This window comes from Molossus molossus, unplaced genomic scaffold, assembly GCF_014108415.1.
Source record: "Molossus molossus isolate mMolMol1 unplaced genomic scaffold, mMolMol1.p scaffold_m16_p_17, whole genome shotgun sequence".
Taxonomy (NCBI): Eukaryota; Metazoa; Chordata; class Mammalia; order Chiroptera; family Molossidae; genus Molossus; species Molossus molossus.
This window is the reverse complement of record NW_023425352.1, coordinates 51,066,149-51,094,049: the sequence shown is the minus strand read 5'-3', so window position 1 is coordinate 51,094,049 and position 27,901 is coordinate 51,066,149. Positions and strand designations below refer to the sequence as shown.

The 27,901-nt window shown below is 55.9% G+C and overlaps 1 protein-coding gene across 16 annotated transcripts in view; it reads right to left on the bottom strand.

Annotated features, from left to right (window-relative positions):
* Positions 1 to 25,399, bottom strand: part of COL13A1 (collagen type XIII alpha 1 chain) — a 148,076-nt gene extending 122,677 nt beyond the window's left edge. For all 16 annotated transcript variants that reach the window (XM_036264690.1, XM_036264695.1, XM_036264698.1 and 13 more), the window contains exons 1-2: positions 24,635 to 25,399; positions 6,069 to 6,138 (exon numbers count right to left, since the gene is read on the bottom strand). In XM_036264690.1, coding sequence (XP_036120583.1) covers positions 6,069 to 6,138; positions 24,635 to 24,913 — 349 coding nt within the window. In that variant the 5' untranslated portion in view covers positions 24,914 to 25,399. The remainder of the gene's footprint in view (positions 1 to 6,068; positions 6,139 to 24,634) is intronic.
* Positions 25,400 to 27,901: the final 2,502 nt, after the last annotated feature.

Below are 27,901 nucleotides of genomic sequence, written 5' to 3'. Positions count from 1 at the left end.
TGACGCAGCATGTGAAAGCCCATCCCTCTGGCTGAAGCAAAACAAGGGAGAGTCTGAATTGAATCGGACGGTCTCTTCCCAGGCTGGCCCTCAGGGATGCACTTTAAGGAATAGCCAGGAGCCCTGGCCCGTTTGGCTCAGCAGTTAGAGCATCAGCCTGCGGTCCAGAGAGACCCAGGTTCGGTTCCCACTAAGGGCGCAGTTTGTCCCTGGCCCTGGATGGGTCGTGCGGGTGGCAACCACTCGATGTGTCCCTTTCACATCGATGTTTCTCTCTCTCTCTCTCTTCCTCTCTCTCCCTCCCACTCTATGTGAACAAAAAATGAAAAAATTTCCTCGGGTGAGGATAAAAAAAAAGACAAAAATAAGGAATAGCCAGGAATGACTCAGAATTACCCCAAAGATTATTTGCATGTAGAGTTTCTGAGGTGCCTGAAAACAGTATTTGTTTAGCTTAAATAGTCTCCCTAAAACCACCATCAGCTCTGCAATCTTTTTCTTTATTAATGGCACCAAAGGACACTTTGTTCTGAATTCTCCCTTTTCTGGGTTAGCTGAGTCTGAAATAAGGAGAACCACAAAGAAGGGGGGTGGGGGCTGTGGGTCTGCTCTGCTACAGCCCAGGGGAGGAGAGAGGGGCCCAGCTGGGGACAGAAGCTCTGGCCATGGGTCCTGCCGTGTAAATGCACCGAGGCTGTTGGGGGCAGAAACTGGTGCCAGGGCAAACAGGGCAGGCTAGACAAAGGAAGAGCTCCAGGGTGTGTGGACACCAGTTCTCACCACCTACGGAAAATAACCAAGCCCCGAGAGGCAGTTCCAATGTGACTATAAATAGGGACACATGAGAAAAGAGAGCCCCGCTCATAGAATCGCAGACTTGTTGCTGGAAGGGGCTTTCCCCTCTCCGCGCCATTGTCCACATCACTGCCAGTTATGGCTCCAGAATGCAAATTGGATCGGGTCCCATCCCTACTTCCCGAACCGTCTCTGATGCATCATCGCCGTGGGGTACCAAAGCCAGGGCACAGGCCTTGCTGCCCGCCACTGGGCATCCGCGGCACACGTCACGAAGTGGTTACCGCATCTTCTGCTGCTCTGAGATGCAGCCTCGGGACTGGACTCCACGGAGCTCTCCGGGCAGCGTTACCATCAGTCATCCTCAGGATGAAAACCCTTGGCCCCCGTTTGAATGGCGAGAGCCTGGCCCTCTGCTGCCTCTCGTGCCTTATTTCCCGTGACTGCTTCTGCGCTCCGCTCCCTTCAGTCCTGCCTTTCCCAGACAGCCCTGCCTTGCCTCTCAGAGCCTTTGTCGTGTCCGTGGCTGCCCCGGGTGCCCGCTGTGCAGACTGCTGGCTGTTCCTAGTGTCTGTCCTCCCACCTCCCAGAGTAATAAAGAGATACCTGGGCATAGCCACCCAGCAGAACACACTGCCTGGCCGCCTGGGATCTAGGGGTAACCAGGAGACTGGGTGCTGGCCGATGGGATGTGAGCAGAAGGGATGCGTCAGGTTGTTTTCCTTCCAGTTTTGCCGAGGGGCTGGGCGTGTACTCTCCTGGGCCCCTTCTTTTTCACGCTGGCCCTGGGGTGGGAGGACAAAGCAGCTGACAGGAGCCTAGAGATGGAAGCCACCTGATGACGGTGGCAGGGCCACCCTCCCATCCCTGGATCACTGTCTGCCAGCCTGCTCAGGTAGAGACCTCTCTTCTCCCTCCCTGGAATCCCTGTATTCGGGGTGTATTGTTATGATGTGCTGTGTCTATACCCTAACGATATGCTCCCCACCCGCTTCCCTGTTTGTTTCTTACTGCCAGCCTCCAGGCCACTGCCCGCCCCCCACCCCCGGGTGGTCCGCGTTCCTCTGGAACCCCTGGCTCTTCATATGTACGTCTCATTAGCACACCCCAACACGGAGACGGCCATGGCCTCTCCCACTAGCCTGGCTGAGGGCCCCTCTCTCCCCTCGTCCATTCTCCATATCAGAGCCGGCGATGGAACTGACGCACGGACCTGACCATGTCACCCCTTGTCCAGCTACGGCTGTGCAACCTCTTGGCCTGGTGATCAGTGCATGACTCTGACCTCGTCTTCCCCTTAGAGATGAAGCCCAGACAGCAAAGGAATCTGCCGCGCAGCTCGGCGGTCCAGGCTCCTTCCGTGTGTACACCCGGGGCATCCCCACGCTGCCGGCCCGCCCAGCCCCAGCCTGGCGGGCCTGAAGTGGCTGCTTCCTCGCTGCCTGGAGTCTACATTGTCCTGCTCCTCGTGTGTTACTAAGAATGGGAAAGAGAACGAGAGACTCTGCCTGATCTTTGTGTTCTTTTCAAGTGGCTAGGAAGTCCCACGGTCTGTACAGCTGTTCCCAGCGCCCTTCTCCTGCCCCGCCAGGCCATATGCTTTGCAAACGGCCCACACCTATGCCTCTGAACTTCTGACAGCGGTGAGCCTCTAAGGAGGCCCGACCTTTGGCATCCCGTCCCAGGCCGACAGGCACAGCACTCCCTTGGCAAAGAGTACATGCAGCCCCGAAGCAGGATACAACCAGATTTCAGCCAGTACGTGGCTATTTTGGGACAGGGAGGATCCTGGGAGGATGCTGGCAAGGTCAGCGTAGGAAGGGAAGGAGGTGGGTTTTCTGCCCACGATTATGTGTCCCAAGCCCTTTGGATGCCGCCCAGGACCCAAGGCTGCCACAAGGAAGAACACACCCACCGCAGGACTCCCACTCAGCCCAGCCAGCCTCAGAGGCAAACCGGGGGCAGGCTCGGGTTTGGGGCTCTAGGCTCCAATCTCAGCGGCCACAGTGGGCAGGAACAGTGTGTGTTTATTTGTTGTGTCCCAACAGCTGTGACTTCAGCATCAGGCAAGACTCAGAGCAGTCTTGAAGTCAGGGAGGCATCAGAAACCAACCGGAGGGGAGATGGAGAACACACAAGAAAGAATCCGATCACTCAGGGATGACTCTTGATGATGGGCTATGGAACATTCCCTGAGCATCCTACGTACGGGGCACGGCATGAGACAAACAGGACGGATGCTGTGAATCTGCACGTGGCGCTTTACACTTGTCTAAGTCCTTCTGTGAGTGTCAGGAGTCTTGAAGTGGTTCATAAACTCTGCCCCTAAGGAAATACTCGAGGATCGTGATTAAGGTGCACGGGTGAAAGTCGTGTTTTGCCCATGAGTTTGGAGGTTTGCAAACATTTCAGAACATCAGAACTCCACTCTGCCTGTTTGGAGAAGTGCTCGCGCCTGTGAAGTGCTCAGTCCTGTGCCTAGCACATAGTAGGTGCTCAATCAGGGGCAGCAGCAATAACTACTATTACTCATAAGAGGCTGCAGCCACATGGCCCGCAGTTCAGTGTGAAGGAGGTGACTTTACTGCGGGGTGAGAAGCCTCAGGTGGGGCAGAGGGGCCAGGTGCAGGGATGCAGCAGGACGCAGCCCATCCCAGCAGATGCGTTTACTCCGTGGTTCTATTGTCTGAGGCCCCACTCTGTGACCTCTCTGGTCCTCCTTTGCCAACTCCAAAAAGCTGGGTAAGCATTTAGTCTCCTTATTTTACCTCAATCTGGGTTTTCTCTTTAAACTCTCTTGGTGTTAACTACCTGGCTCTGATCTATACTTCAGGCCAAACTGCCCTCTGGGGAATTCTCAAACACCAGGACACCCCTTCCAGAAGCCCCTGCTCTCTCTCCTCCCATCTCCTGGCTGACTCAGTCCCTGCTGGTGGCCCCTCCCGCTGAGGACCTGCATCAAGCCTTTCCTTCTCCCCACTGTGTCCCTTCAACCCAAGGTGTCCCTTGTCCCCACAACCTCTGAGCTGCTCATGCTGCCTCTCGGCTTTCTCCTCCTCGTCCAAGCCCACACAGACTCCCAGAAGGTGAGGAGAGATGAGGCATTCTTCCAAATCCTTCATCCCTCCCGCCACATCCTCCCCAGCTCCCAGACCCCAGGCCCTCCAGAGCCAGACTCTCCCAAGCACAAAGTTGATACCTGTTGGTTAGGCACCCACTCTGATGGCAGGCAGGACATGGAAGCCCAATCAGGCAGGGGAGAGAGATCAGTAACCTCTGCTTTGCCACCGGTGAGCAGTCCATGTTGCCCAGCATCAGGACACGGCACAAGAGGAGTTAAGGGGAAAAATAGTTGTGCTTTCTAGGAATCAGGGAAGGTGCTAGTACTTCCTACAACTATCTCACTGGGTCGTCACCATGTACCTGCAAGATGGGTTTTATCCCCATTTCTCACACGAGGCAATTAAGGCAGAGAGAGGTTAAATGCTTCTCTGAAGGTCACACAGCTGGTAAATGTCAGAGCTGAAATTCAAACCCCCGTCTCCCGTGGCTCCAAATCTCCCGCCCTTCACCAGCATTCTATCCTTTGAGCAAAAATAACAACTGCAATTGCCAGAGTTCTGGAGACAACAGACCTGAGCATCTGAAACGCGGCTACGACAGTCGCTCTGCTCTGCCCTGTCACCCACCCTTGCCTTCACCTCGTCTCATTAACCTTGGCATTCTTAACGCATTCCCAAATCCCAGGCCTCAATCTCCTGGGCCCGCGGGAGGGAGGGAGCTTCCCAGGGCTTCTGGACACCCTTTTAATTAACCCGGACGACCCTCTTCTGCCTGGGGCCAGATGAGTCCCATCACGATATCACCATCTCCTGTCGCAGCCCCCTGCACTGACTCCCACCTCAGCCCCTCACGCCCCAGCAAGTGCAGTCCCCCATCCCCTGTGCTCAACATCTGTTGGCCTCTTTCCTGGCTTGGGGAACATGGGACCCTCAGCTCCCGTGTCCATGGAGGGCCTGCCAGAGAGCCCAGTCAGTGTCCTGCCAATGCCACCTGCCCACGGTGGGTATTGCGGGGCCATAGTCTGAGCTGGCAGAGGTCCAGAGCAGGGCCAAACCCTCTGCAATTACATCATTGTTTTCTCCCCCAACCCTTTTATGGAGCTTCCTTCCTCATCCCCATAAAAGTACAGCCCATTCAGTTACCATGGGAATAATAAAACTTGCTCATCTGTCATTCTCATGGCTTAATAATAATGGTCAGCAACTAGAAAGTCCAGATGAACTAGCTTATCATTATTAACTGTGGACAATGAACTGAACCCACCACGCAGCATGGTGCCCAGCACCGAGCAGGTACTCGGCATACAGCTGGGACCGGATGGACAGACCCGGTGAGGAGCAGGTCGTGCGTGCGGAGTAAAGAGCTCTAGAAGAGGCGTCTTGGAGGTGATCTGCCCACACAGGGCTAGCAAATAGCAGAAGCAGAATCTGAATCCAGATTGGACTGGTTAACTCAGTTACACCACATCGCCTTTAGACTTGGAGCTGTGAGCAAGGCTGCGTTCGTGCAGGTGTTCTAGATACCACACATCACGAAGTACCCTAAGCTACCTAGCGAGGGAGGGAAATTTTACAATTATTGTGTAATCCATTCATCCCAGCAACAAACACTGTTGTGCACCTACTATGTGTCAGGATCTGGAGTCACAATGTAGCCATGATGAAGCTGGTCTCTGCCCTCTTGGGCTTATCTTTCCTTCAATGCTGCACAACACTTCAGAATTTGCAGTGGGCTGCCCGGCCGGTGTGGCTCAGTGGCTGAGCCTCGGCCCATGCACCAAGAGGTCGCTGGTTCGATTCCCAGACAGGGCACATGCCCAGGCTGTGGGCCATATCCCCAGTGGGGCGCATGCAGGAAGGGGCCAATCGATGTTCTCTCTCATCAATGTTTCTATCTCCCTCTCCTTCTCCCTTCCTCCCTCTCTAAAATAAATTGAAAAATAAATACATAAAAAAGAATTTGCAAAACGTAGCCAAGCCCGTTATCGCGTCTAATTTCACAACCTGGTGCATACGGTGGAGGCCATGGAAGAGTATAAATGAATGAATGCTTGAATGAACGATGGATAGAAGAAAGGCAACATCACAGCTATTGTCATTCCCATCTTTCACATGAAAAGTGATGTCCCGAGCCGGGTGTGGCCGGAGCACGGACACTGCGAGGGCCTCTGGTGTGTGTCATTCTCGTCACCCGTTTGCAGGGCTCCTTACCTGGCGGGCAGTAACACCCTGGAGCCATCTTCGGGGCCTCCCGGCGCCTCCGAGAGTGGAGCTTCCATTTCTGCACAAGGAAACAGAGGAGAGAAGTCACTGGGAGTCCTGATGGCCAAGCCCTGGAAATCGTCTGCGGGCTGGCAGGGGTGGGGGTGGAGAGGGGCCACTCGGGGGCTGGCAGGACTGTTCCTGGATCAAAGACTGGCCACCGGACGTCTGGGTAATAAGAAGCAGACAGAGAGGTCCCATCTAGGCAATCTCAGTGTCTGATGTTTTCGGAGTGCTCTTAAAGAAATTAACCCCAATCACAGGACCCTGTAAACCAGTTGTGGCCCTTTCTGCACTGACACTCATGGGCACAGTGACCGCTTTTCTGGGCTCTCGGCTCTGGCTAGTTCTGGGCTCCTGTTGGATCCCAGGGCAGAGATGGTGACTTCTGTTCTTCTGGTGTAGCCCACATAGCCAGGCCAAGGAGGCCTGGGTACGAGTGGGGGTTGGGGGTGGAGCAGGTCCTCTGCCCTTCCATCAAACCTCTTCCTCACCAGCCTGCAAATCTTTGAGCCTATCTTGAAGGCCCCAAAGAGGTGGCATGATTGGGACACCTACCGCCCTCAAGGACTTGCAGCTCCATGGTGGTAAACAGACAGATCACATCTACAAGCACCAGTGCCCGGAGTGCCTGCTGTCCAGCATGGGGCACTGTGGCCTTAGCCCTCACAGCCGCCCTGGGGCATGGGCCACACGCGCACAGAGGGCAACAGGCACGCCTCTGGGGCCAGGTGGCCTGGGATCACTCACAGTTCTCGGACCTTGAGCTGGTAACAGTCCCTGCCTCGTGGGGTTTCTGAGAGGATAGAAAAGGCGGATGCATAGAAAGGAAGGGCACCCAAAACATGTTAGCTACTGTTGTTCTCATGTTGCAGATGAAGAACCCGAAGCAGAGACAGGAGACTGTGGCTCAGCCAAGGTCGGGGGGAAGGAAGGCTGGGATTTGAACCCACACTCTCTGGCGCCAGTGCAGCAGTTGGAAGCTGGTAGCCTCTGGGCCAGGTTGGCCCTCAGATGCATTTTAATTGGTTCCCACAGATATCCTTCTTCCGAATTTGTTGCCAATATTTGGAAGAGGTTGATTTCACACATGCATCTGCATTTTCAATTTCTCCTGAAGAGCTGGGCGACCTGGCCGCGCGGGGCCTGTGCGATGGCCGGCCTGACTGACAAGGGCAGCAGTCCCTGGCGTGTAGGGGACCCCAGCGGCAGTTCTCCAGCATTTGACTACTGTGGCGCTCCGCCACCCAGGGCAGGCAGTGAGAGGGTACAGCCGCGCGGGCGGCGTGGGGTGTGGCGTCAGCTCTGGTTCCGTGGGCGAGAGGGATGGTCAGGAAAGCTTCCTGATGAACCCCATCAAACTCGTGTCTGCTAAGCCCCAGTCTGTACTTGCTCCGAGCTGGGTACCTTTATACAGAGAATCATGGCGATTTGTCACAGTCTAACTCCAAGGTAAGTTTAACAGTGAGCTCATTTTCTACTTAAGGAAATGGAGGCTCAGAGAGGCTGACTGACTTGTGGAAGGTGGCACAGCCAGTATGTGATGGATCTGGGACAAGAACTCAGGCTTTTTGATGCAAAGTTCATTCCATCCTGCTGGAGAAACGTGTATACAGATGCCCCTGGGAGAGGGAGCTCAGTGACAGACAGGGCGAGGACTCTGAGGGCAGAAGGCGGCAGAGGGTCAAGGAGACAGGAGGGGAGGAAGGGAGGAATGTCCCAAAGGGGTCCCCTCACTCAGAAAGGGATACTGGCACATAATTATTGTGGATGGATATTGGGGCTAGGCCACAGGTAGCCACTAAAAGGCCACTGGGCAAACAGGTGACCTCCCAGGACAAAGTCTGGTGAAAGGCCCGTGATGCTCAGGTCTGAGCCCAGCTCACCAATGCCACTTCCATCAGGGACTGTACCTCTCCATCTCCTTTCCCACCAATAACCTTGGGCTCTTAAAAGACTTATTTGTGGCTGTTCCTGGCACATAGTAGATGCTAAGCGACAGAGCCATTCAGTGACTGACAAGCCGATTTCAGCGGAGTTTGCAGCATTCTGGCTACAGGTTGCAATTAGGGTTGTCACTCATTCAACAACAGCGAGATGCCCACATAGGCTGGGCTCTGGAGATGAAGGCGGGACCGAAGGCTGGATGCTGAGGTTCACCTCTGGAGGCTGTCACAGTCATCAGTGCAGCTGAGAGACACTGGTGGTCTGCGTCACGGCGTGGCAGCAGGATGGAGAGGAGACACGCGGAAGGACACTTGGGAGGAAGAATGGCCGGGGCGCGGGATGGGCTTGGTGGGGCAGGGTAGACACCAGGCTCTGCGGGGGGACCCAACATGCCCCTATGGGGACAGGACAGGGGCGAAAGCAGGCGTGTGGGAAGGTGACAATCTGAGTTTGAGGGTTGTCCTTGTGAAGGAGCCCAGGTGGGCAGGAGATGTTGGTTCTGGAGCTCAGGATGGCCTGGATAGAAAGGCGATGGACTGGGAGCCAGGGGCACCCGTTAACAGGCGAAGGATACGTCTACACAGAAATGGGAAACTGGCTAAGATCAGGATGTGGGTGTTTTCTTGGCTTGCCCAGTGTTTATTTTTAAAAAGTATTAAATCCCAACATCACCACACCTCTTCAAGAGTCTGAAAGATTTTTCAGTTCTCAACCCCACCCACTGAGCCCCTTTTGTAGCTCGCTGCTTCTAACGGCTCACCCCAGGGCTCCTTCCAGCCGCAGGACCTGCCATCTGAGGGTGGTTCCACCTTCTCACTGTCCTTTGCCCAGTTCAAACTCTGTGGTCAGTGATTGTAATCACTGTCCTGGCTACGGCTACAACCTGGGTTGCCTGTCCCTGCAGCACATTCTCCTGGCTAAGCCACAAACCCAGTAGAACGTACATTTCCACGACCCCACGCCAGACCCACGCAGCAGGAGGCCAGAGAAAGCGCGCGACCTTGCTGACCGGCTTCGCTTTAATACGCGATCATTCTCCCGATGAAAGCCCAGCTAGCGCGTTGTGATTCCCTGGCTCCTTCATCTTCCTGCCCCAGTAGTTCTCACACCTTCTCTCCCCAACCCCAACAGGCTCTCCCCAACGTCACGGTCACCTGATGACCTTGAGAAAACAGTCGCAGGCAGAGGAGGCCTTGCAGAGGTCCCGCCACCACGATTCCCGCCGACCTGCGTCTGAGCGGCGAACTCTCCCTTCTCTCCCCGTGCTCGCCCGTCTGTGCCCCAGATCAGGCCAGCCCTCCGCCTGCTCCCTGTCTTCCCGCCGCCCGCTCCAGGACCTCCTGCAGCAAGCCTCCCTCCCGCCTGCGGCCCTCGGACTGCATCGCTTACACCACTGGGCAGCACACTGGTAGGTAGAGGGCCCACTGGTAAATATCGGGTCCTGTGGGATGAACACTCTCTGCCACCACCACTAACTCTCTGTGCAGGCAAAAAGCATCGAACACAAAACAGCATGGTTGGGCTCCCATAAAAAACGTGTTTCCGGAAAGAGGCTTGGAGGGGGATTAAGCTATCCTTTGTAAAGGACTCTGATGTAAATCATTATGCAAGCGCGCTATTGTTCCTCTCATCACACAAAAAAGAAAAGGTAAGAAAAAGCCTTTTTTGACCAAGCTGTTTTTCTAGAAAAAGTCCCTGATGGATGGTGCACCCTCCTGGACCACTCCTGTCAGCGGTTACCCTCCCTTCCCCCAAGAACTTCTCCTGTAGTCACTGATGACCTCCATGCAGCCACCGATGACCCCGCGTAGCTAGCCCAGTGGGCGGTGCTCCCCTCCTCGCAGCCTCTCAGCATTTGCTCACTCCTTCTCCTTGGCACAGGACGCCACTCTCCAGGCTCTTCCCTCCTACCACCTGTGCTCCTTCTCAGTGCCCTTTGCTGGTTCCTTCTTCTTCTGTTTTTTATCCTCACCAGAGGACATTTTTGCATTTATCTTCAGATAGAGCGGGAGGGAGAGAGGGAGGAAGAGAGAGAGAGAAACATCGATGTGAGAGAGACACATCGACTGGTTGCCATCACACAACCCCAAGACCTGGGACGGGGACAAACTGCAACCAAGGTCCGTGCCCTTAGAGGGAACCAAACCCGGGACTCTCTGGTCCGAGGGCCGACGCTCTAACCGCTGAGCCCAACCGGCCAGGGCTGCTGGTTCCCTCTTACACTGTGTTGGAGAGCGCAGGCCCAGTCTCGCTGGTCTTATGGCTTCAACGCCATCTGTATGTGCCAATGCCCTGGTCTCTGCACCTCTAACCTGGACCTTCCTCCGGAACACCAGATGCATTTATTCAGCTGCCCACTTGACATCTCCATCCACAGGCATCCCAAAATTAGCCCAGCAAAACCGAGCTCCTTGTATTCTGTCCCCTTTCCCCGGGCTGGTCCCTCCCTCATCACAGGTAATGGCAACTGCATCCGCCAGTTGTTCAAAACCTTGACATCACCAGTGATGCCTCTTTCTCTCCCATGCCACACCCATTCAGTCGGCAACTCCTGTTCTCTACCTTCCAGACAAGTCCAGGACCTGACCCCTTCTCACACTCCCACCAACACCCCCTGCTCCAGGCCTCACATCTCTGGCCTGATGGCTGCCATCACCTTCAGATGAATTCCTACTTCTGCTCTTGCCCCACAGACCACTCAACATGGCAACCAGGGTGACCTCACAGGCCCTCGTGATGGGCTTGCGCATGCCAGGCTTCCTCCTACCTCAGGGCCTTTGCACCTGCGGCCCTCTCTGCCTGGGATGTGCTCTGTCTAGCTAACCACCTGGCTCACTCTCAGTGAGGTTTTCCTTGTCCCCAGTGCTCTCCTGAAATATACCTGCTATTCCTCCTCTGTTTTATTTTCTCCACTACGGGTTTGGCCCACAACCTGGGCATGTGCCTTGACTGGGAATCGAACTGGAGACCTCTTGGTGCATGGGTCGATGCTCAACCACTGAGCCACACCGGCTGGGCTTGCCTTAATCATCTTGCTTAATGTCTTCCCCCACCACCAGAAAGTAAGTACCACAAGAACATGGGTGTTTTGGTCTGTTGTATTCACTGCCATATTCCCAAGGGGCTAGAACATGGCCCGGCATATGGTAAATGCTCAATAAATGTCGGTTGCTTACAAAACAGGAGATTTCACATAAAGGTCTAGATTTCCGATCTCTCTGGCAACACTGGGCCATGGTACCGAGTGACAGCTGCCCCTTTCAGATGCGCATGTGCTGTCCAGGTTACCACAGTCCCTCTCCCTGGCCAGCTTCACCTACTTAGGTCACCACCCTTGCTCCCTTGGGTACCCCTGGAGAGAAATCCCCAGGCTGAGGCTCAGGGGCAGGTGGAAAACCTTCTGAGGCCCTGAGGTGGACCCCAGCCGTCCTGGACAAGAGAGCCTTCCTGCCTTCCCCGTGAGCAGCCAGGGTCCCTGGAATGCCCCGCGTGGCCACAGCTGAAACATCACCCGCCTGATCATGGCAGCTATTAAAATGCCTGTATCAGTATCAAAGGGAAAATGCCAAGCGGCTACTCACTCCCCCAAAGAATGCAGCTCCAGCCTGGCCTTAGGTTTGGGGCCACTCCCTCCCCGTGCTCAGCCTGGGCTCTTAAAGGGCTCAGGTTCAGCCTGGGCCTCTGTAACATGTGGGTGGGTCCAGGTCGTGGGGTGGGGGTTGGGAGCCCGAAGCAGGGGACAGGTGAGCTCTGCACTTCACAGTCATGACCGTGAGCCCGGCACGTCCCCACTGGGGGACCTGCAGAATGGGGATATTCGTAAGTGTTGTGGAAAGGTCCTGGGAAACCGTGAAGCACTTACTATGTGAAATTAATAACTGAGTTAATATTAATAATAAAGCATCACATATTGAGCAGTATATACCAGGTACCAAGCTAAGTGTTTTAGGTGAAATGCTATTTAATAATTAATTTTTGGTATTATTACTGTATGGCTCTTGTTAGAACCCATGTGCCCTGGAGGCTCGGTGGGACCCTATTTTGAGTCAGTACAGACAGCCCCCAAACTCTGATGGAGCCTCTGGTCCTATGGGGCTTGGCGGTGTGGATATGACCTGAGCTACATTTGGGAGTACAGGACCTCAAGTCCAGGCCCAGCTCTCCCACTCCCTGTGTGTTTTCCAAGAGATACAACTCCTCTGGACCTCAGTTTCCTCACCTGTACACTGGGGATAATATTTGTTATCCGCTAGCCTATCAGGGCAGTTGGGGGAATCAGTGACATGGGATCAGAAAAGAAAAAGAGGTGCTGAGGCGTGAGGAAGGCGAGGCCTGCGGGCCCTTGTTTTCCTCGTGGCCCGGTGAAGGCCGCTTCTCTCTGGAGCTGGTGCCAGGCCGCCTCCCACCTGCCCTGGTGAGGCTGGCGTGGCGTCATGCTCTCCTTCAAGCATGTGGACTCGTGCGCAGGTCCCCGCCATGCCCTCCCCAGGGACACTCAGCTCCCCCTGCCTGCAAGCGGGCAATGGGTGAGGTCCTGCCTTCTGACCCTGAGAGCCAGCTGTGGAAAGGAGGAGTTGCCCATTGAAATGACCACACTGGGCAAAGCTCTGGCCTCTGTGTCCGTCCGTGTCTGATTACAATGCCTGGCATAGAGTGGGCGCTCGAGCCGTCTGCTAGAGCCCTTTTCAACACCCTATGCCAGGACCGTTACTGGGCCAGCACCCCGCTGGAGACGGAGCCAGCCTTTGAGGGCAGGGCCTGGTCTGGTGTTCCTGCTCCACACTTGAACCAAATTACTTGCTTTGAGGTCTGGCGCCTAGGACATATCCTTGTGGTCCCAGGGGGACACGAGCTTTGGGCTGGGCTTCGGTAGAATTTGGATAGAAGGAGACGGGGCAGAGGGGCATCCAGTGAGCAGTGAAGGCACAGAGGCGGGACCCGGCTGTGCTGGCTCCGTGGGCCTCATCCCAGGGACCGCAGGAGATGGCAGCTCGCAGACCGGGTCTGAGGGCAGCGGCGCCGTGTCAGCTTGCAGACTGGGTCTGAGGGCAGCGGCCCCGTCAGCTCGCAGACCGGGTCTGAGGGCAGCGGCCCCATGTCAGCTCGCAGACCGGGTCTGAGGGCAGCAGCCCTGTGTCAGCTCGCAGACCGGGTCTGAGGGCAGCGGCGCCGTGTCAGCTCGCAGACCGGGTCTGTGAAGGCAGCGGCCCCCTGTCAGCTCGCAGACCGGGTCTGTGAAGGCAGAGGCCCCATGTCAGCTCGCAGCCCGGGTCTGAAGGCAGCGGTCCTGTGTCAGCTTGCAGACCGGGTCTGTGAAGGCAGCGGCCCCGTCTCAGCTCGCAGCCCGGGTCTGAAGGCAGTGGTCCTGTGTCAGCTTGCAGACCGGGTCTGTGAAGGCAGCGGCCCCCTGTCAGCTTGCAGACCGGGTCTGTGAAGGCAGCGGCCCCCCGTCAGCTCGCAGCCCGGGTCTGAAGGCAGCGGCCCTGTGTCAGCTTGCAGACCGGGTCTGTGAAGGCAGCGGCCCTGTGTCAGCTCGCAGACCGGGTCTGAAGGCAGCGGCCCTGTGTCAGCTCGCAGACCGGGTCTGTGAAGGCAGCGGCCCTGTGTCAGCTTGCAGACCGGGTCTGTGAAGGCAGCGGCCCTGTGTCAGCTTGCAGACCGGGTCTGTGAAGGCAGCGGCCCCGTGTCAGCTCGCAGACCGGGTCTGAAGGCAGCGGCCCTGTGTCAGCTCGCAGACCGGGTCTGTGAAGGCAGCGCCCCGCGTGTGGCTGCATGCCCTGGGGCGCAGGCAGCTCAGTAGGATGAAATCAAAGCGGAGGAAATCTAGACACTTAACCCACACCCACAAGAACTAGACTTGCCTGGTCTGCTTGGAGGGGCCTGTGTGCTGGGACCCTGGACGGGGTGTCATGGGGGTGGGTGCCTTGGGAACTGTCTTCTCCCTTCCCCCACAGCTCTCTTTGTGCAATGAAATTGGCGTCTGATCACAGGCTCTCAGGGCCAAAAAACAGGGGCCTCCGGATGCCATTGCCTCTGCCTCCCTGCTTCACCAGAACCACAGACAGATGTGGCCCCAGGCTCTGCAGATCAGAGAGAGTCAGGGGAAGGAGGTGCTTGCCCCGTGTGAGTTTTCCAGCCTTCCAGCCTTCGTAGGAGGAAGTCCTTTCTTCCAGCTAACCTAAAGCCCTGCTGCTACCTCAAGGGCATCAGCTGGGCTCTAGAACTATGTGGATGTGGGTGGGAGCTAGATTAGCATGGGGCCTAGGACTTCGATAGTTTCAGGGGGCGGGGTCATCTCTGGGCCTGTGCAGGATGAAGCAGAGGTCTCCTACAACAGCACGGGAGGGGCTGGCTGAGAGTGCTGGGATGGAAGGCAGGTGCCTCTTCTTTCCTTCCCTCTCTTCCACAGATGGGTATTGAGTGTCTGCATGTGCCAGAGCATCCAAGCGCTGGGAACACACGTTGGAGCAAAGCAGACGTTCGGGCTGCCCTTGCAGAGCGTGCTCTCTCAGGGGGCGCTCAAGACTACAAACCATGCACATCAGCGCGAAGCAGCCACTGTCATCAGAGTTACGGCTGGAAGGGGCGAGGTGCTGAGAGCCTGTCCTGTGGCATGGGCTTGGCTGGCTCACTCTGAGGACCTGCTGGCGGGGCTGAGATGGAGGATGCGCAGCAACGGACCAGGTGAGGGGCCCGGGCACAGGGCCCTGGCTAAGACCTGACACCACAATGCGGTTCTTATAAACCAGGTGTCCTGCATACATGAATTCATTCAGCACTCACAACAACCCGGTCGTGAGCGAGGAAACTAAGACAGAGAGAGGTGAATTAACTTTCATGACAGCACGTAGCCAAGAAGGGCAGAGGCAGGATTTGAACCAGAAAGCCTCGCTCAGAGCCCGAGTCCCTCTGCTGTGTCTGCCTGCGACCCAGGGTGTGTGAGGGGGGAGGCTGGGCTCTTTTCAGGGGATCGCAGTATCACAATAGTCACTGTCCTAGTCCTGGAGTGCCAGGCAGACTCGGAGCACTTGTTTTAACTTGTGTGACCCTGAAAACCACACTCACGAGAAGGAGGTCCTCTAACATCAGCCCCACTTGACAGAGGCACAGCCAAAGCACTGAGAGGCTCACCGCTGCCCCATGCGCCCGGCCAGCAATGAGCAAACCGGGACTTGAACCCAGCAGTCTGGCTCCAGAGTCCGTGCTCTTGGCACGACAGTGCACAGCCATGTGGCTGGACTCCAAAGGCGAGGGGAGGTGAGTACTGAGGCTGGACAGGGTGGCAAGGGCCAGGCCCCGCTGGCCTCAGGGGCCACGTTAGGAAAGTGAGCAGCAGGAAGTCCTGAAGAGCTGTAATCAGGGGAATGTGGTGATCGTACTGAGAGTTTTTAGAAGATCACCCTGGCTGCCCTGTGGATGACGCAAGGGGCAGGGCGGAGGGAGTGGGTGCCACGGCCCAGGAGAACCCACGGTAGCTCGGGTGGGTGGGCAGGCAGTGATGGAGAGAACAGGCAGATCTGTGGGAGGCGGAGGAGGTGCAATCAGCAGCCTGGAGTGGGTGCGGCTGGAGGCCCCTACATTCACAGATGAAGGGGTGCTGGGGAGGCCGGACTCCCTGTTGTTTAGACATGTTGAGTTTGAGCTGCTTTTAAGACATCCTGGAGGGTTGAGATGGTGGGTGTAGAGATGGGTCTGGAGCTCTGATGAGATGAAGAACACACATTACAGCCTGAGCTGCCCAACCATGAAACAGTCACCTGCATAAGGTAGTGAGCTCCCCGTCACTGTGAGTGTATAAGCCTGAGAACGAGAAACGTTGTGGGGGATTCCTAGTATAGGGTCCAGCCTGATTCCTTTCTAACACTCTGGTTCTATAAAGTGGGGAGAGGCTGGAGGTGGCAGGACCACCCCCTCACCTCCCATGTCACTGCGTCTGCCCCCACACTCAGAAAACCTCAAGTGCCAGGACAGGGAAGAGGTCTAAGGCTGTTCCTGGAAAAGCCCCACCTAATGCACTTTAACCGGCCCCCTTTCTGCATCCTTGTCCCCAGCAGTCACCCTTCACGTCCTGCCCTACAGGCCACCTTGTCAGACATGAGGCAATGCAGAGAGCCTCAAGCGATGGCATCTACAGGTCACAGGCGACGGCAGGCGTGAAGGTCCTTGGATGGCAGGGTCCCAGCCTGGGGCAGCAAGGCCTCCCCATTGCCTCTTAGGGAACAGGTAGCAGTGAGCTTCCGGCAGGAGGGAGGGTGGACAGGGAGAGCCTGCTGCACTGGGAAATGCCTGAGCAAAACAGGCCGAGACAGGACCACAGGCCTCAAGGGGCAGTGTGGCTGGGCAGGGGGCGGGGCGGAGAGGAAAGTGTGCTGACCAGCGGCAGAGGCCCAGGCCGTGGATTCGAGCCACAGGAGGCTTTCTGGGAAACCCACAGCACCTCCGGAAGAGACAGGGCCCCAGTGTGCCCCTGGAAGGCCTGCCCAGCCCTGCAGGCAGGCAGTTCCGCCCCTTTGTGTTGGCTTGCCCTCCCCTTTGAAGGTCCAGAGGACCCCCTGCTGCCAGCAGCCCTGACCCGCCCTTTGGTCACAGAGAGTTTTCTTCAGGGAGGCCGCCTGCGGGCATGGGCATGGGCGTGGGCTGACGCAGCTCCAGCGTCAGCGTGGGGCTGCTGCTGGGGGCCGCTGGCAGCCCCGATGGCACCCAGGAGAGCTGGGGGCCCCGCCAGCCCAGGCTCAGCCTCAGTTTCCCCTGGATAAGCCCGCTGACCGCCTTTACTTCCTGACGACTCAACACGCTGCTTCTGGGAGGGCGCAATCCAACGGAAAGATGTGGGGAAGAATTCCTGAGGCTGCTCCTAAAACTTCCTTTCTTCTAGATGGCAAACGCTCCGTTGATTTCATTTTATTTTAAACAAAAACAGCAAACCAAAAAATCAAAACCACCCCCTCCAAAAAAAGAACCTTCTGCGTACCCTTCTTTCAACCTCCCAGAACGAAACTGCACAGTTATGGTAGGACTGTGACCGACATCCCACTGTGAGGCTCACTGCTGTCACCGTCAGCCCCTCAAACACTGCTTGGGACCCAGGCAGGGGTCTGGGTAAGTCGCACGGGCACCATAAGGGACCCCCAGCCATGGAGCTTGTCAGACACCCCAGGCCCAGACCCTCCCCACAGGGACTCAGGTCAAGGTTTGGGGAGGTGGGTCAGCTTGGTGTTCTTTAAAGCTCCCAGGCGACACTATGTAGTTAGCCTGCCACCAGTTCAGAGTAGGCTTTGAGGGTGTGCAAATATGATGAGAAGGAGGAAAGAATAACTTTAAAAAGTTTAGTGACTCTAGAACTTTTAGGCTTATCTTGCTTCAAAAGGGGACGTTCAGGCCGCCGCGTAAACAGACAGACACACATTATACAGTAAGGCAGCAGGAGGTAAGAGGGAAAAAGAAAAGCCAGGCAGGGTGGGAGACAGAACTGGGACTGGGCTCTACAGAACCCGCGGCCCGCAGGACGATGCCACGCCACGCCACGTAGCCAGCCTGGCTTCAGTGCCAAGCTTCCTAGAGGACAGTCCGGTGTCCAAGAGCAAGGACCAGCCTGTCCCTCCAGGGAAGCCCAAGCATTCTGGAAACCAAGGCTGGATGCAACAAATGGCATCCTCGGTGCCATTCTTACAACAAAGATGGCATCGTGGGCCTGATGTCAAGTCGGTTCAGTAAATGCCACCTCTGTGAGAGCCACACTGACCCGAAGAGGTCCCAGCCCCTGCCTATGTGACCAGCCTCCGCTGACTTAGTGGGGTGTGGCACCTCATTCAGGTGGTACGCACTGGTGGCTCAGACTGCCAGCTCTGGGGCCAGACTGCCTGGGTTCAAGGCTTGGCTCTGCTGTTTACTAACTGTGTGGCCTTGAGAAAGTTACTTAACTTCTCTGGGTCTCCATTTTCTCTTCTGTACGTAAGCGAATAGTCAAAATATAACCACTTCATAGGATTATTGTGAGAATGAAAGGAATTAATAGATGCAAAGCTCTTTAACTCACGCTCAATAAATATTAGCTATTAATACCAGTTGTAGCACGGCACAACTCCATCTCGTCTCCTCCGACGGGGGAGGTGGTACTGCTGCTGTTAATGGAATGGTTTCTTTTAATCCTGCACCAACCCTGAGAGAAGGATGCTGTCATCCTTGCTTTTTCTGATCAAGACACCGAGGCTCAGGTCACACGACGAGTTAGTGGCAGAGGGCCACATGTCATCAAATGCAGTGGCCTCGCCCACGTCACTCTTCTGCCCCAACCAAAACATGCCCGGCAGCCTGAGCAAGTGAGGTGAAGCTACTGGCCCTCAAAAGTAGGAGACGGGAGGGGCTGAGTGCTCCCAGCTACTCTCCAGGTGGGAACACATCACACTGCACCATCCCACTCGCCCACCAGGACCAGGAGTGCAGCCCTGACTGAGGAGTTCATCATTTCACACTCTGCTGGTGGCTACGAAACACCCACCTCCAGGGCACCGTCCCCCCAGAGCACACGTCTGGGTCTGGAGGTGAGGTGTGGGGAAGACAGCTGACTGGACAGCTTCGCTTCCCTCCAGCGGGGGGACCTTAGACTAGCAACTAACTGCTGAGGACTGCTATTGTGTGCAAAGTCCCTGGCTAGACTGAGTTAGGGACCCCGGGACAAGTGTGCCCTGTCCCTGTCATTGGGTGCTGTGTGATCAAAGGGAGAGACAAGACATTTAAAGGTAATAGAGCCCTGGCCTATTTGGCTCAGCGGTTAGAGTGTCCCGGGTTCGATTCCTGCTAAGGGCATGTACCTCGGTTGCAGTTCATCCCTGGCCCCGGTTGGGGTTGTGCGGGTGGCAACCCCTTGATGTGTCTCTCTCGTCAATGTTTCTTTCCTCCCCCTCTTTCTCCCGCTCTATCTGAAGATAAATGCAAAAAAAAAATCCTCAGGTGAGGATTAAAAAATAAATAAAGGTAATAGAGAGGAGAGCACACTGCACAATGTGTTTGAGACTGAGCTGTGGATGGCAAACTGATTTTCTCTTGGCTTTCGACTCGAGCAGACCTGGAGTGGCAGCCCGGTGCGTGGTGCTGAGAAGGGTTCTGAGGCCTACCGAGGTCCACTGGAGGTGCTGAGGGGCAGCCATGGCTGCCGAGGTTCTGGGATGAGGGAGGTCAGCACATGCCACGTCCTATCTATTTTCTCCTGTGAGCTAGATGTTTGACGTGGCCAGGAAATTCTGCAGGCAGTCAAAGCAAGGAGAGAGCCCATTTGGGTTGGAGTGGTTTGGGAACGCTCTCCAGATGGCATGGGGACAAGTCTAGAACAGGGAAAAGGTATCTTTCTGAGAGTGTCGAACTGTCAAACTGTGCTGAAGACAGATGGCATTTTGTCTTGGATGTGATGACTTTTCCCACCACCTTCCCGGGAGGGTTGGCTACTTAATGAGGTCCTGTCTGGCTCAGAGCTACCAGCTAGTGTTAAGGCCTTTGGAGAAGCTGTAAAACTTTAGAAACACTGCCTGGCTTTATCTGGAGTAAATATTGCTCTGTATTTTAAAAAAACTTAATTAGTCCAGCCTATGTGGCTCAGCGGATTGAGCGTCGTCCCACGGACTGAGAAGTCCATGTTCGATTTCCGGTCAGGACACATGCCTGGGTTACAGGCTCGATCCCCAGTCGGGGGCGAGCAGGAGGTGGCCGATTGATGTTTCCCTCTTATTGATGTTTCTATCTCTCTCCCTCTCTCTCAAAAAAAAAAAAAAAAAAAAAAAAAATCAATAAAACTCCCTTAATTAGAGTCACGAAATAGCTCTTTATCTTGAACACCAACTCACTCATTAGTGGTAGGTTCCTGGAGGGGTGCTGAAGGGTTCCGAGACAGTGAGTGCAACAGGGACGTGTACCACAACCACTCAACACTCCCGCTGAGGGCCAGGGGTGGGGAGCAGCGCACACACGGCCACGTCTTTGCCATCACTTGGCCAGACAGTGAACTATCCTCTAAAAAGGAGATGAGATGCATGCAGGAGATGGGGTCCTACCCCTGGCTTCTCTGACATTGGGTTGTGCAGCCTGTTTTCTTGTCTGTGGGGCGCGGGCACTGAACTAGAGGGGCTCGGGGGACCTTCCCTTCATGAACACCCACGAGGCTAGTCATCTGCTCACTCATGACGGGAGGAGTTGTTTTAGGGCTGACACTGTGGAGTCCTTGCTGCAGATGAGGGCCCCTGGATCTAAGGTCTGTTCACTGAGGTGCAGGCAGCTGTGATCGCCACAGAAACCTCCACAGAGGCCACACCCCTCGCTGTGTCACACACGTATTTTCCCTTTAAGAGCCTGCTCCAGCCCTCACCCCAGCATCTCAGCCATGGCTTTGATCTCGCCCCTAAATGCTCCTCTGGAAAGGACCCAATAAAGGGCCCCTGTACACACCCTATAAATGTGAGACATTCCTGTTACAATGGTTGTTCTTATTCTATTTAGGGATGAGGCAGTCTGCCTGGGGTCCCTTAACATTCACCTTGAAGGTGACAGCTGACACCCCTCGTTCCCCCTAGGCCTACAAATGGATTTGGCTATTTTAAATTCCCCCTCCTCTTTCATTGCACACCCTCTGTCCAGCCATAGGTGACATCTGATTTCCTCCATTTGGGACATTCCAGTCTCTCTCTCCACAGCAAGCCCATCAAGTAACGGCAGCTGGAGCGCTCATTAGGGTCCCAGCCCAGGACAGAGGAGCTGATGGGGGAAGAGCTGGGGCCTGAGGTCTGGAGGCCACACTCCCCGCTCCCCATGAGCTGGCCCCCTAACCCCATTCTTCTCTCGCAGCTCTGACCCTCCCCTCCCAGTGCTCACATCTGCCTCTGGCTCCTCTCCTACTGGGTCCCCTCAGCCTTCCCTGACACCTCCTCCTTCCTCCTGCTTCACACAGTCTGCGCCCCAGAATGCTGCTTTCCCCGCTGGGGTGGGTGAGGCTGTGCCCCTAGATTCCTGCCCCTGGGCCACTGCACAAGCTGTGTGCCTCACCAGGTGCCCTGCCCAATGCCCTTCTTCCATCCTTCAGGGAGTGGCCAGGCCCACCTGCTCCAGGTCTGCCTGCCTGCGCAGACCCCTGGGAGCCCCCTGCAAGCACCCCTGTGGTCCTGAGCATGGCCTCTGGTGGCGGCACCTTTCAGTGCACTGTGCCATCTGCCATTTCCTGAGAGTCTCACAGCACCCCCACGAGGGAGGTGGGGCCCCGGTTTTCCAGAGGAAGAACCTGAAGCTCAGTGGGTGGCAAAGCCCAGCTGGAATTCTGGGCCTAGGCCCCAATATTCACAGGGTGTCTGCGTGCCCCTGGAGAGCAGGGACCCTCTGCACATCCATTTCTTGGCATCATGCTCTAACCAAACCATGTCCTCCTCTCTTTTCTGCATTTTCTTTTCTCCCAGAGGTTTCTGCCAGTTCCAGTTCTCCCTTCTGTGCTCCCCCTTTCCTCACCTTTGCCCTTTGCTCCAACCTAGGAGGACACACCTGGGGAAGGAAAGGTCTAGGGTGGAGGAAGGGCCTCAAGTTGCTGTGGGGACACCTCTGCTGGCCCAGAAGTGTCTTGCTCCTGCCACAGGCTGTCACGTAGAACTTTCTGTGATGACGTGCATGTTCCATATCTGTGCTGTGCAGTCCGGTGGCCACTAGCTACAGGTGTCTACTGAGCACTTGAAATGTGGCTAGTGTGACTGAGGAGCTAAATTTTAAATTTTATTTAATTTTCATCAGTGTAAATATAATGAGTCACATGTGACTAGTGGTTACCATATTAGACAGTGTGGCCCTTACAGTGCCCCCTATGGCCATCTCCACACAGACTAGGCCACCCACCCTGCCACCCACAGGGCAGCTGCCTTCCTCTGGTTCCAATGCCCTTTGCTACTGACCTCAGGTCTTACCCCTGTAGCCACCATTTCCACTCCTCTCTAACCCCACTTGCACCCCAATCTGGTTCACAGTCCTCTCTGGCTGCACTAGCCTCTTGTTTGACCTCTGTGCTCTGCCTTTAGTTCCCATTCCAGGGATATTACTGGCCCCCTTTAGACACTCCCATGGCTCCCCACAGCTCTTACACAGATCTGGTGGTCTCTAAGGCCCCTCTTGACCTAGGCCACCTGTCTCTCTCCAGCCAGATCTTCTACCAAGCCACCCTCCCAGCTCTCCAGAGTCGTGGACTTTCTTCAGTTTCCTAAGGCAAACCCCTCCCTCCGAATTCAGCCTCTAGAAGCTGCTCCCTTTGCCCCTAAGAACAAGCCCCTCCCCCCGACTCATCCTCTTTGCCTGGAAAACTCCTTTTACCCTCTAAGACTTAGCTTGAAAATCACTTTCACAGGAAGCCACCCCATCAAGCGTGCTGCATGTCAATACACCCCCAGGCCTCCCCTGCACCATTGTCATCGCACTTTTCACACGACACAGTCACTGCCCATTGTCTCCTTTGTGTCTTGTGCGCCTATGCATTTAGGAAGACAGAAGTGTGTCCACCCGCCTGCCCACAGCTGGCTCTCTGGGAAAAGCACTGGAAGCAGGGTCAGGAGGCCTATGTTCTAGTCCTGGATCTCACCATGTGACTCTGAGTGACCTACTGCCCCTCTCTGGGCCTCAGTTTCCCCATCTGTGAAATGGGGTCAGTTCAGATGCTCTGCAGAGGACAGGTCTAGAAGCCAGTGGGGTAAACATGAAGCTGCAGTTCTGAGAGGAGGAATCAGCATGTAAGATGACACTGTCAGCCCCAAGACCTTAAAAGCATGAGACTTGGCATGGCTAAGTCTTAACCAGAGGAAGCAAGGCTCTGGGAAAGGGCTGGGGCATGTCCTGGCTGACAGGAGGGGCCAGGAAGAGGAAAGGATGGTGAGAGGAGCTGAGGGAAACTCCCGGGGTCTGATGCTTGTCCCTCAGCAACCAGAACCCAGAGATACCTGGAAGAGCCCTAACTGCCCTCATCCCATCTCCGCTGCACAGCCAGTCCCATGCACACTCTCAGCCAGCCCACGAAAGCTGTCTGTTTGCATTGCTGCGCCGAGAGCCCCCCATCCCCAAGGCCAGGGGACCACGGTGGCCTGACAGAGCCCCCTGGATTCCCTAGGGCCTGGCAGAGCATGAGAATGAGCTGACAGCAGCAGTCATGGGTGAGCCACTAGCAACAGTAAACTTGCCCTGTGACCACCCTCTCTGCTCTGGCCATGTGACCTCCCTCTCCTTGACCACCCTGGAGAACTGCTTTGGCAGGTACTAGCCTCTGCCTGGTAGGGGCACCTGACAGGGGCCTGGTGGCTACAATATTACTACAGTTAGAGCTGGGCTCTAATGCTTGCCATCGTCACCACCATTTTGCGAGCTCAGAGGGGTTAGGGTATTTGCACCAGGTTGCACAGCTTCTAATCAGCAGAGTAGGAATAAAACTGAGGCCTGCTGGATGCTACCACGCTCTTCACTATTCCACCCACCTCTTACTAAGAGGTCTCCCCGGTTTTCCCATGGAAACCTTCCATGGCCAGCCTCTTCCGGGACCTCTTTCCAGACTGCTGCAGCTCTCACCTGTGGGTCCCCCCTTTCATCCGGGCCCTGGATACCCTGTGCTGTCCAGATTCCCATGTCACCAGGCCTCACGCTCTCACTGCCCAGCCTTTTCTCTGGTGCAGTAAGACTGCCCGTCCCTCCTTCCTGGGGAGGGTGGGTCTTTTTATGTACTCTCAAAATTGCCATGGCTAAGAGACACTGGTGGCTTTTAATCCACTTTTGTTCAGGAACATTTTGGGAATGGGAGAAAGCTCAGCATCCTTTTCCCAGAAAAACACACAGATACGAAACATTGGAGGACTATTCCAGAGGGCGGAAAATAAGAAACCCTGTTTAGGAATCAGAGGGTATGCAGAGCCTCGGAGGCCCGCATCTAGGCCCCAGTGGTCTGGGGCAGTGGGCAGGGACCAGGACACCACCAGCTCTAAGAACTGCCCCCCCTGGCCCCCTCAGCCCTTTGGATGGCTCACTCCCTCACTGGATCTTCCAAGAGGACCACTGGCAATAAAAGGCAGAACTGATGCTCATCCTCGAGGGATAGATGAGGAGGGCCGTGGGGACCCGGCAAGCCTCAGCCCGGGGTCACGGGGCACACGTCCCGCCGCGTGGGCGCTGGGCGGCTCTCACAGCACCCTGGCGGGGTGCCCGCTGGGAGAAGTGGAGCGTGGCGGCCTCTGAGCGCCTCTGCGCTCCATGCCTTCCTCCACCTGCCCCGCGCGCCCAGCACGCTCCCAGCCCCGGACGCTCCCAGCCCCGGACGCTCCCAGCCCGGCCCCGGGGGATGCCTGCCTGAGGCGGGATGGAAGGTCCCGCGCAAGCCGCTCAGGTCCTCGGAGTCCCTGGCAGGGCAGCGTCGGTCCTTGCCCCCAACCCCTCCCTCAGACAGACGGTGCGAATTCCGCGGCGCCCCGCGCAGCGTGGACGGCAAGCGCCCGCGGGCACCGGCTGCTGGAGAGTTTGGAGGCTGCGCGAGGGGGCGCCGCGGGGAGGGATAAAAGCCAGCAACAAAGAGCACAGACCTCATCTAGCAGTTGGTTGACTCGTCCCAAAATAGCCGTCTCCATTTGCTGCTCCCCACACTCGGCTTCCAGGCGCAGCACCCGGGCCTGCAGCTCCGCCGTCCGAAAGTGGGCGAGCAGGCTGAGCGCCAGCGAGCACAGGGCCAGCGCCAGCAGCCCGCACGAGCCGGGGCTCGGCAGCCGCGCGCAGCGCTCCGCCGCCGCCGCCCCGGGAGCGCCCGGCTCTCCAGGGCCGCGGGCACCCACGGCCGCCGCTTTTCGGGCACGCTCCGCTACCATCCCCTCGCGTCTCCAGAACCAATAAATAAATAAATAGAATAAATAAAGGCGAGAGCCGCTGCCCAAAGGCTCGATCCAAGCTGCGGGGTAAAGGGCTCGTGTCGCTGGAAAATGTCCCTTTCCTTTGCTTCCGGCAGAAAGGATGGAAAAATTAGCGGCAGGAGAGGAGAGTTGAGAAAACACAGCCGGCGGTAATCGGGGTACACCCAGGTGAGAAGAAATTACTTCGAAGAACGTTCCGAGTCCAGGAAAGTTAGGGGAATCCGGCCGGCACTTCTCTCCGCCCCGTCCTCGAGCTGACTCTGCACTGTCGGTGCTTCTCGGTGTCTCGCGTCTCCCGGCGAGCCAGCTTCAGTCCCGGAGCACAGGGGCGCACGTAGAGGGCCCCATGGGCAGAGGTGGGTCGCGGCCACTGCGGAGGAGCGCTGGGGCCGATTCTGGCGCCTCTGTAACTTGACACACTCGCTGCGGCTGCACGGATCGGATGAGCAATCCGTGCTACTTCCCAAACTAATCTCTCCCGCCCCACTCCCTCCTCCTCCTCTCCTCCTCCACCTCCTGCGGGGCCGACGGCTTGGATTTGTTTATTTATTCAAACTCGCCCGGGGTGGGGGGCGTGGTGTGGAGGGGCCACTGCACCAAGCCACCGGCCCCAGGAGCAGCCTTTCCCGTGAGCTCAGTCCCCTTTGAAGTGACACGGGGTTATTTATAGGCAGGAAAGGGGTGTGGAGTGGAGCTGGGGCTCCACTTCTCTCCCTTTCTCCGAATTCACACTGAGGGCCCTCCTGGCCTTGCAGGAAGTCGCGGGACCCGGCATCGCTCTGCTTCCTGACAAGTTGGTAAAGCCTGCCGCTGGGATCCTCCAAGGAGCCAGGCTGAGTTCTTGTGGGGCACCTAGATGGATCTCCATGTCCCGAGGAATATGATCAGAACCCTTTGGTTTCCACAGCACCCCACTCCCCCTCCATGTCTCATCCCTTTCCTGACTCCCCAAACTCGCTCCACCTTGGGCTCTGTGCCTCCTGAGTCCTGGGCTTCCCCAGGGCCTTTGATGGGTCTCCTTCCGCCAACCACACCTTTACTTCAGGGTGATAAGTCAGCCCTCCAGGGGGCAACAGAACTGCTGCCCCTTTCGCTCCTTCGGGACCCAGAGTAACAAGGTACAGGAGAATAAAAACTGAGCAGAAGGCTTCATTCTGGGTATCTGAGAGGCAGGTCCTGCAGCCTGCCAGTCTTGATCCCTCCCTTATTTCCTGCCATTGATCTGAGACCCATTCCATCCCTCTACAGTCACCAGCCTCCCCAAGCATCCCAGCCATCAAAGGTGAGCAGTTGTCACACACACTCATGCTCCATCCCTGAGTCCTTCCTAACTGCCGCCTCCTGCTGTCCTTTCCTACGTCCCGGAAGAGAAAAGCTGCCTGAAGGGCATTTAGTACTTTCCTCTCTTCTCTTGTCACCTCTCCCACTTGAAGTAACATTTGTATCCCAAGAGACTTTATCTCCTTGGGCCTCTTGACATTCCTGCAAATGAGGTGGTGGGAATGAGTTTATGCAGAAAGCCTGCTTCCCAGGAACCGCAGGCAGGAGATAATAGCTGGCCCTTCAAATGTGAAATGAGGGTAGGGGGCGACAGGAATGTTGGGGTTCCATTTTATAATAACAGGGTGTGCCACCTTCACATTTTATATATTGGCCTGACACAGCATCACAGCACACCTAATAGTGTGGCACGTTTGAAAGAGTAACATAGTACTTATAAGTAAGTTATAATATTGCCTGCTGGGTCAGTCAGCAGCTGTGGAGGACTACAGGGATAGAAAGTGATGCTGTGGAAAGAGCTGGCAGCCAGGGGCTCTGGGTCAGTTCCAGCCCTAGCATTTCCTCTCTGTGGGACATTGGGTAAGTGCGCCTGTTTCCCTCCCCTGCGATGGGGTGTCTCCCTCCGGCTGTACGGAGTAATTCCTGAAAGCACACAGGGGTGTTGAGGACCACCAGGGGGCGGCAGAGAATTTCTGCACTGAGAGGTACAGATTCAAAGGTAGCGGGAATGGAGGAACTGAACAAGGGGTTTAGTTTCATCCTTCCTTATTCCAACAGCTGATCTTTTTCCCTTTCAGGACTTTAGGAGCCTTCAAGAATGCTAAAGCAGTGAAACCTAAAAGATTTGGGGCTGGTGCATCCTCTGTGATTGGGAGCTGAAAGAAGAGGGTACCAGGCTAACCTGACCCCAGCATCAGAAATGACATGTCCGAACCCCTGGGACTTCGAGGGGGACTTGTGCCAGAGAGACCCAGGTATAAATCCACTGTACGTCAATGTTGGAGTTACCTAATGTCTCTGAGCCCATTTTCTTGTTTACAAAATGGGAGAACTTAAGCTTGGGAGAACTTATTGAAGTAATGGATAGAAAGCACTTAGCACAGTGCCTGGCACATAGTAGGCACTCAATAAATGATATCTGCTTCGTTCTTTAGGAATTCATGGCTACTTTAGCACCAGCTAAGATACAGCCACCTTTTGGCTCCTAGTTGTGAAACAGAAAGAAATTTCAACCTCAAGAGGAAGAAAATGAGTGATAGCCTTTTCTCCCCAACAAATGATTGCTGGGAGTAGCAGCCTGTGGGAGACAAGCCTTAGCCTGAGTGGGGGGCCCTATCACCAGATGTCCCTTCCCTTCTTCATGCAATGACTGAAATTCCTACTCCAGGGATTTCTCCCTTTGGTTCAGCATCGCCAACCCCAGGCACTGTTACAGGGTAACCGGGCTTATCTGGAAAACCCTTTCTGCAGAAGTGGGGCCTCGAACCTAGAGACATGGGAGTGAAAATACCCTGCTTTCCAGGAGCTCAAAGTCCAGTAGGGAAGATAAGATAGTTCAGAAACAACTGTCACAATAGGCAGAGAGTGAAAATCCACAAAGCAGGGTAAAAGCCACAAGAAGGTGCTTTGCAGGCTCCCAGGAGGAAGGGCAGGGGTCCTGGGACT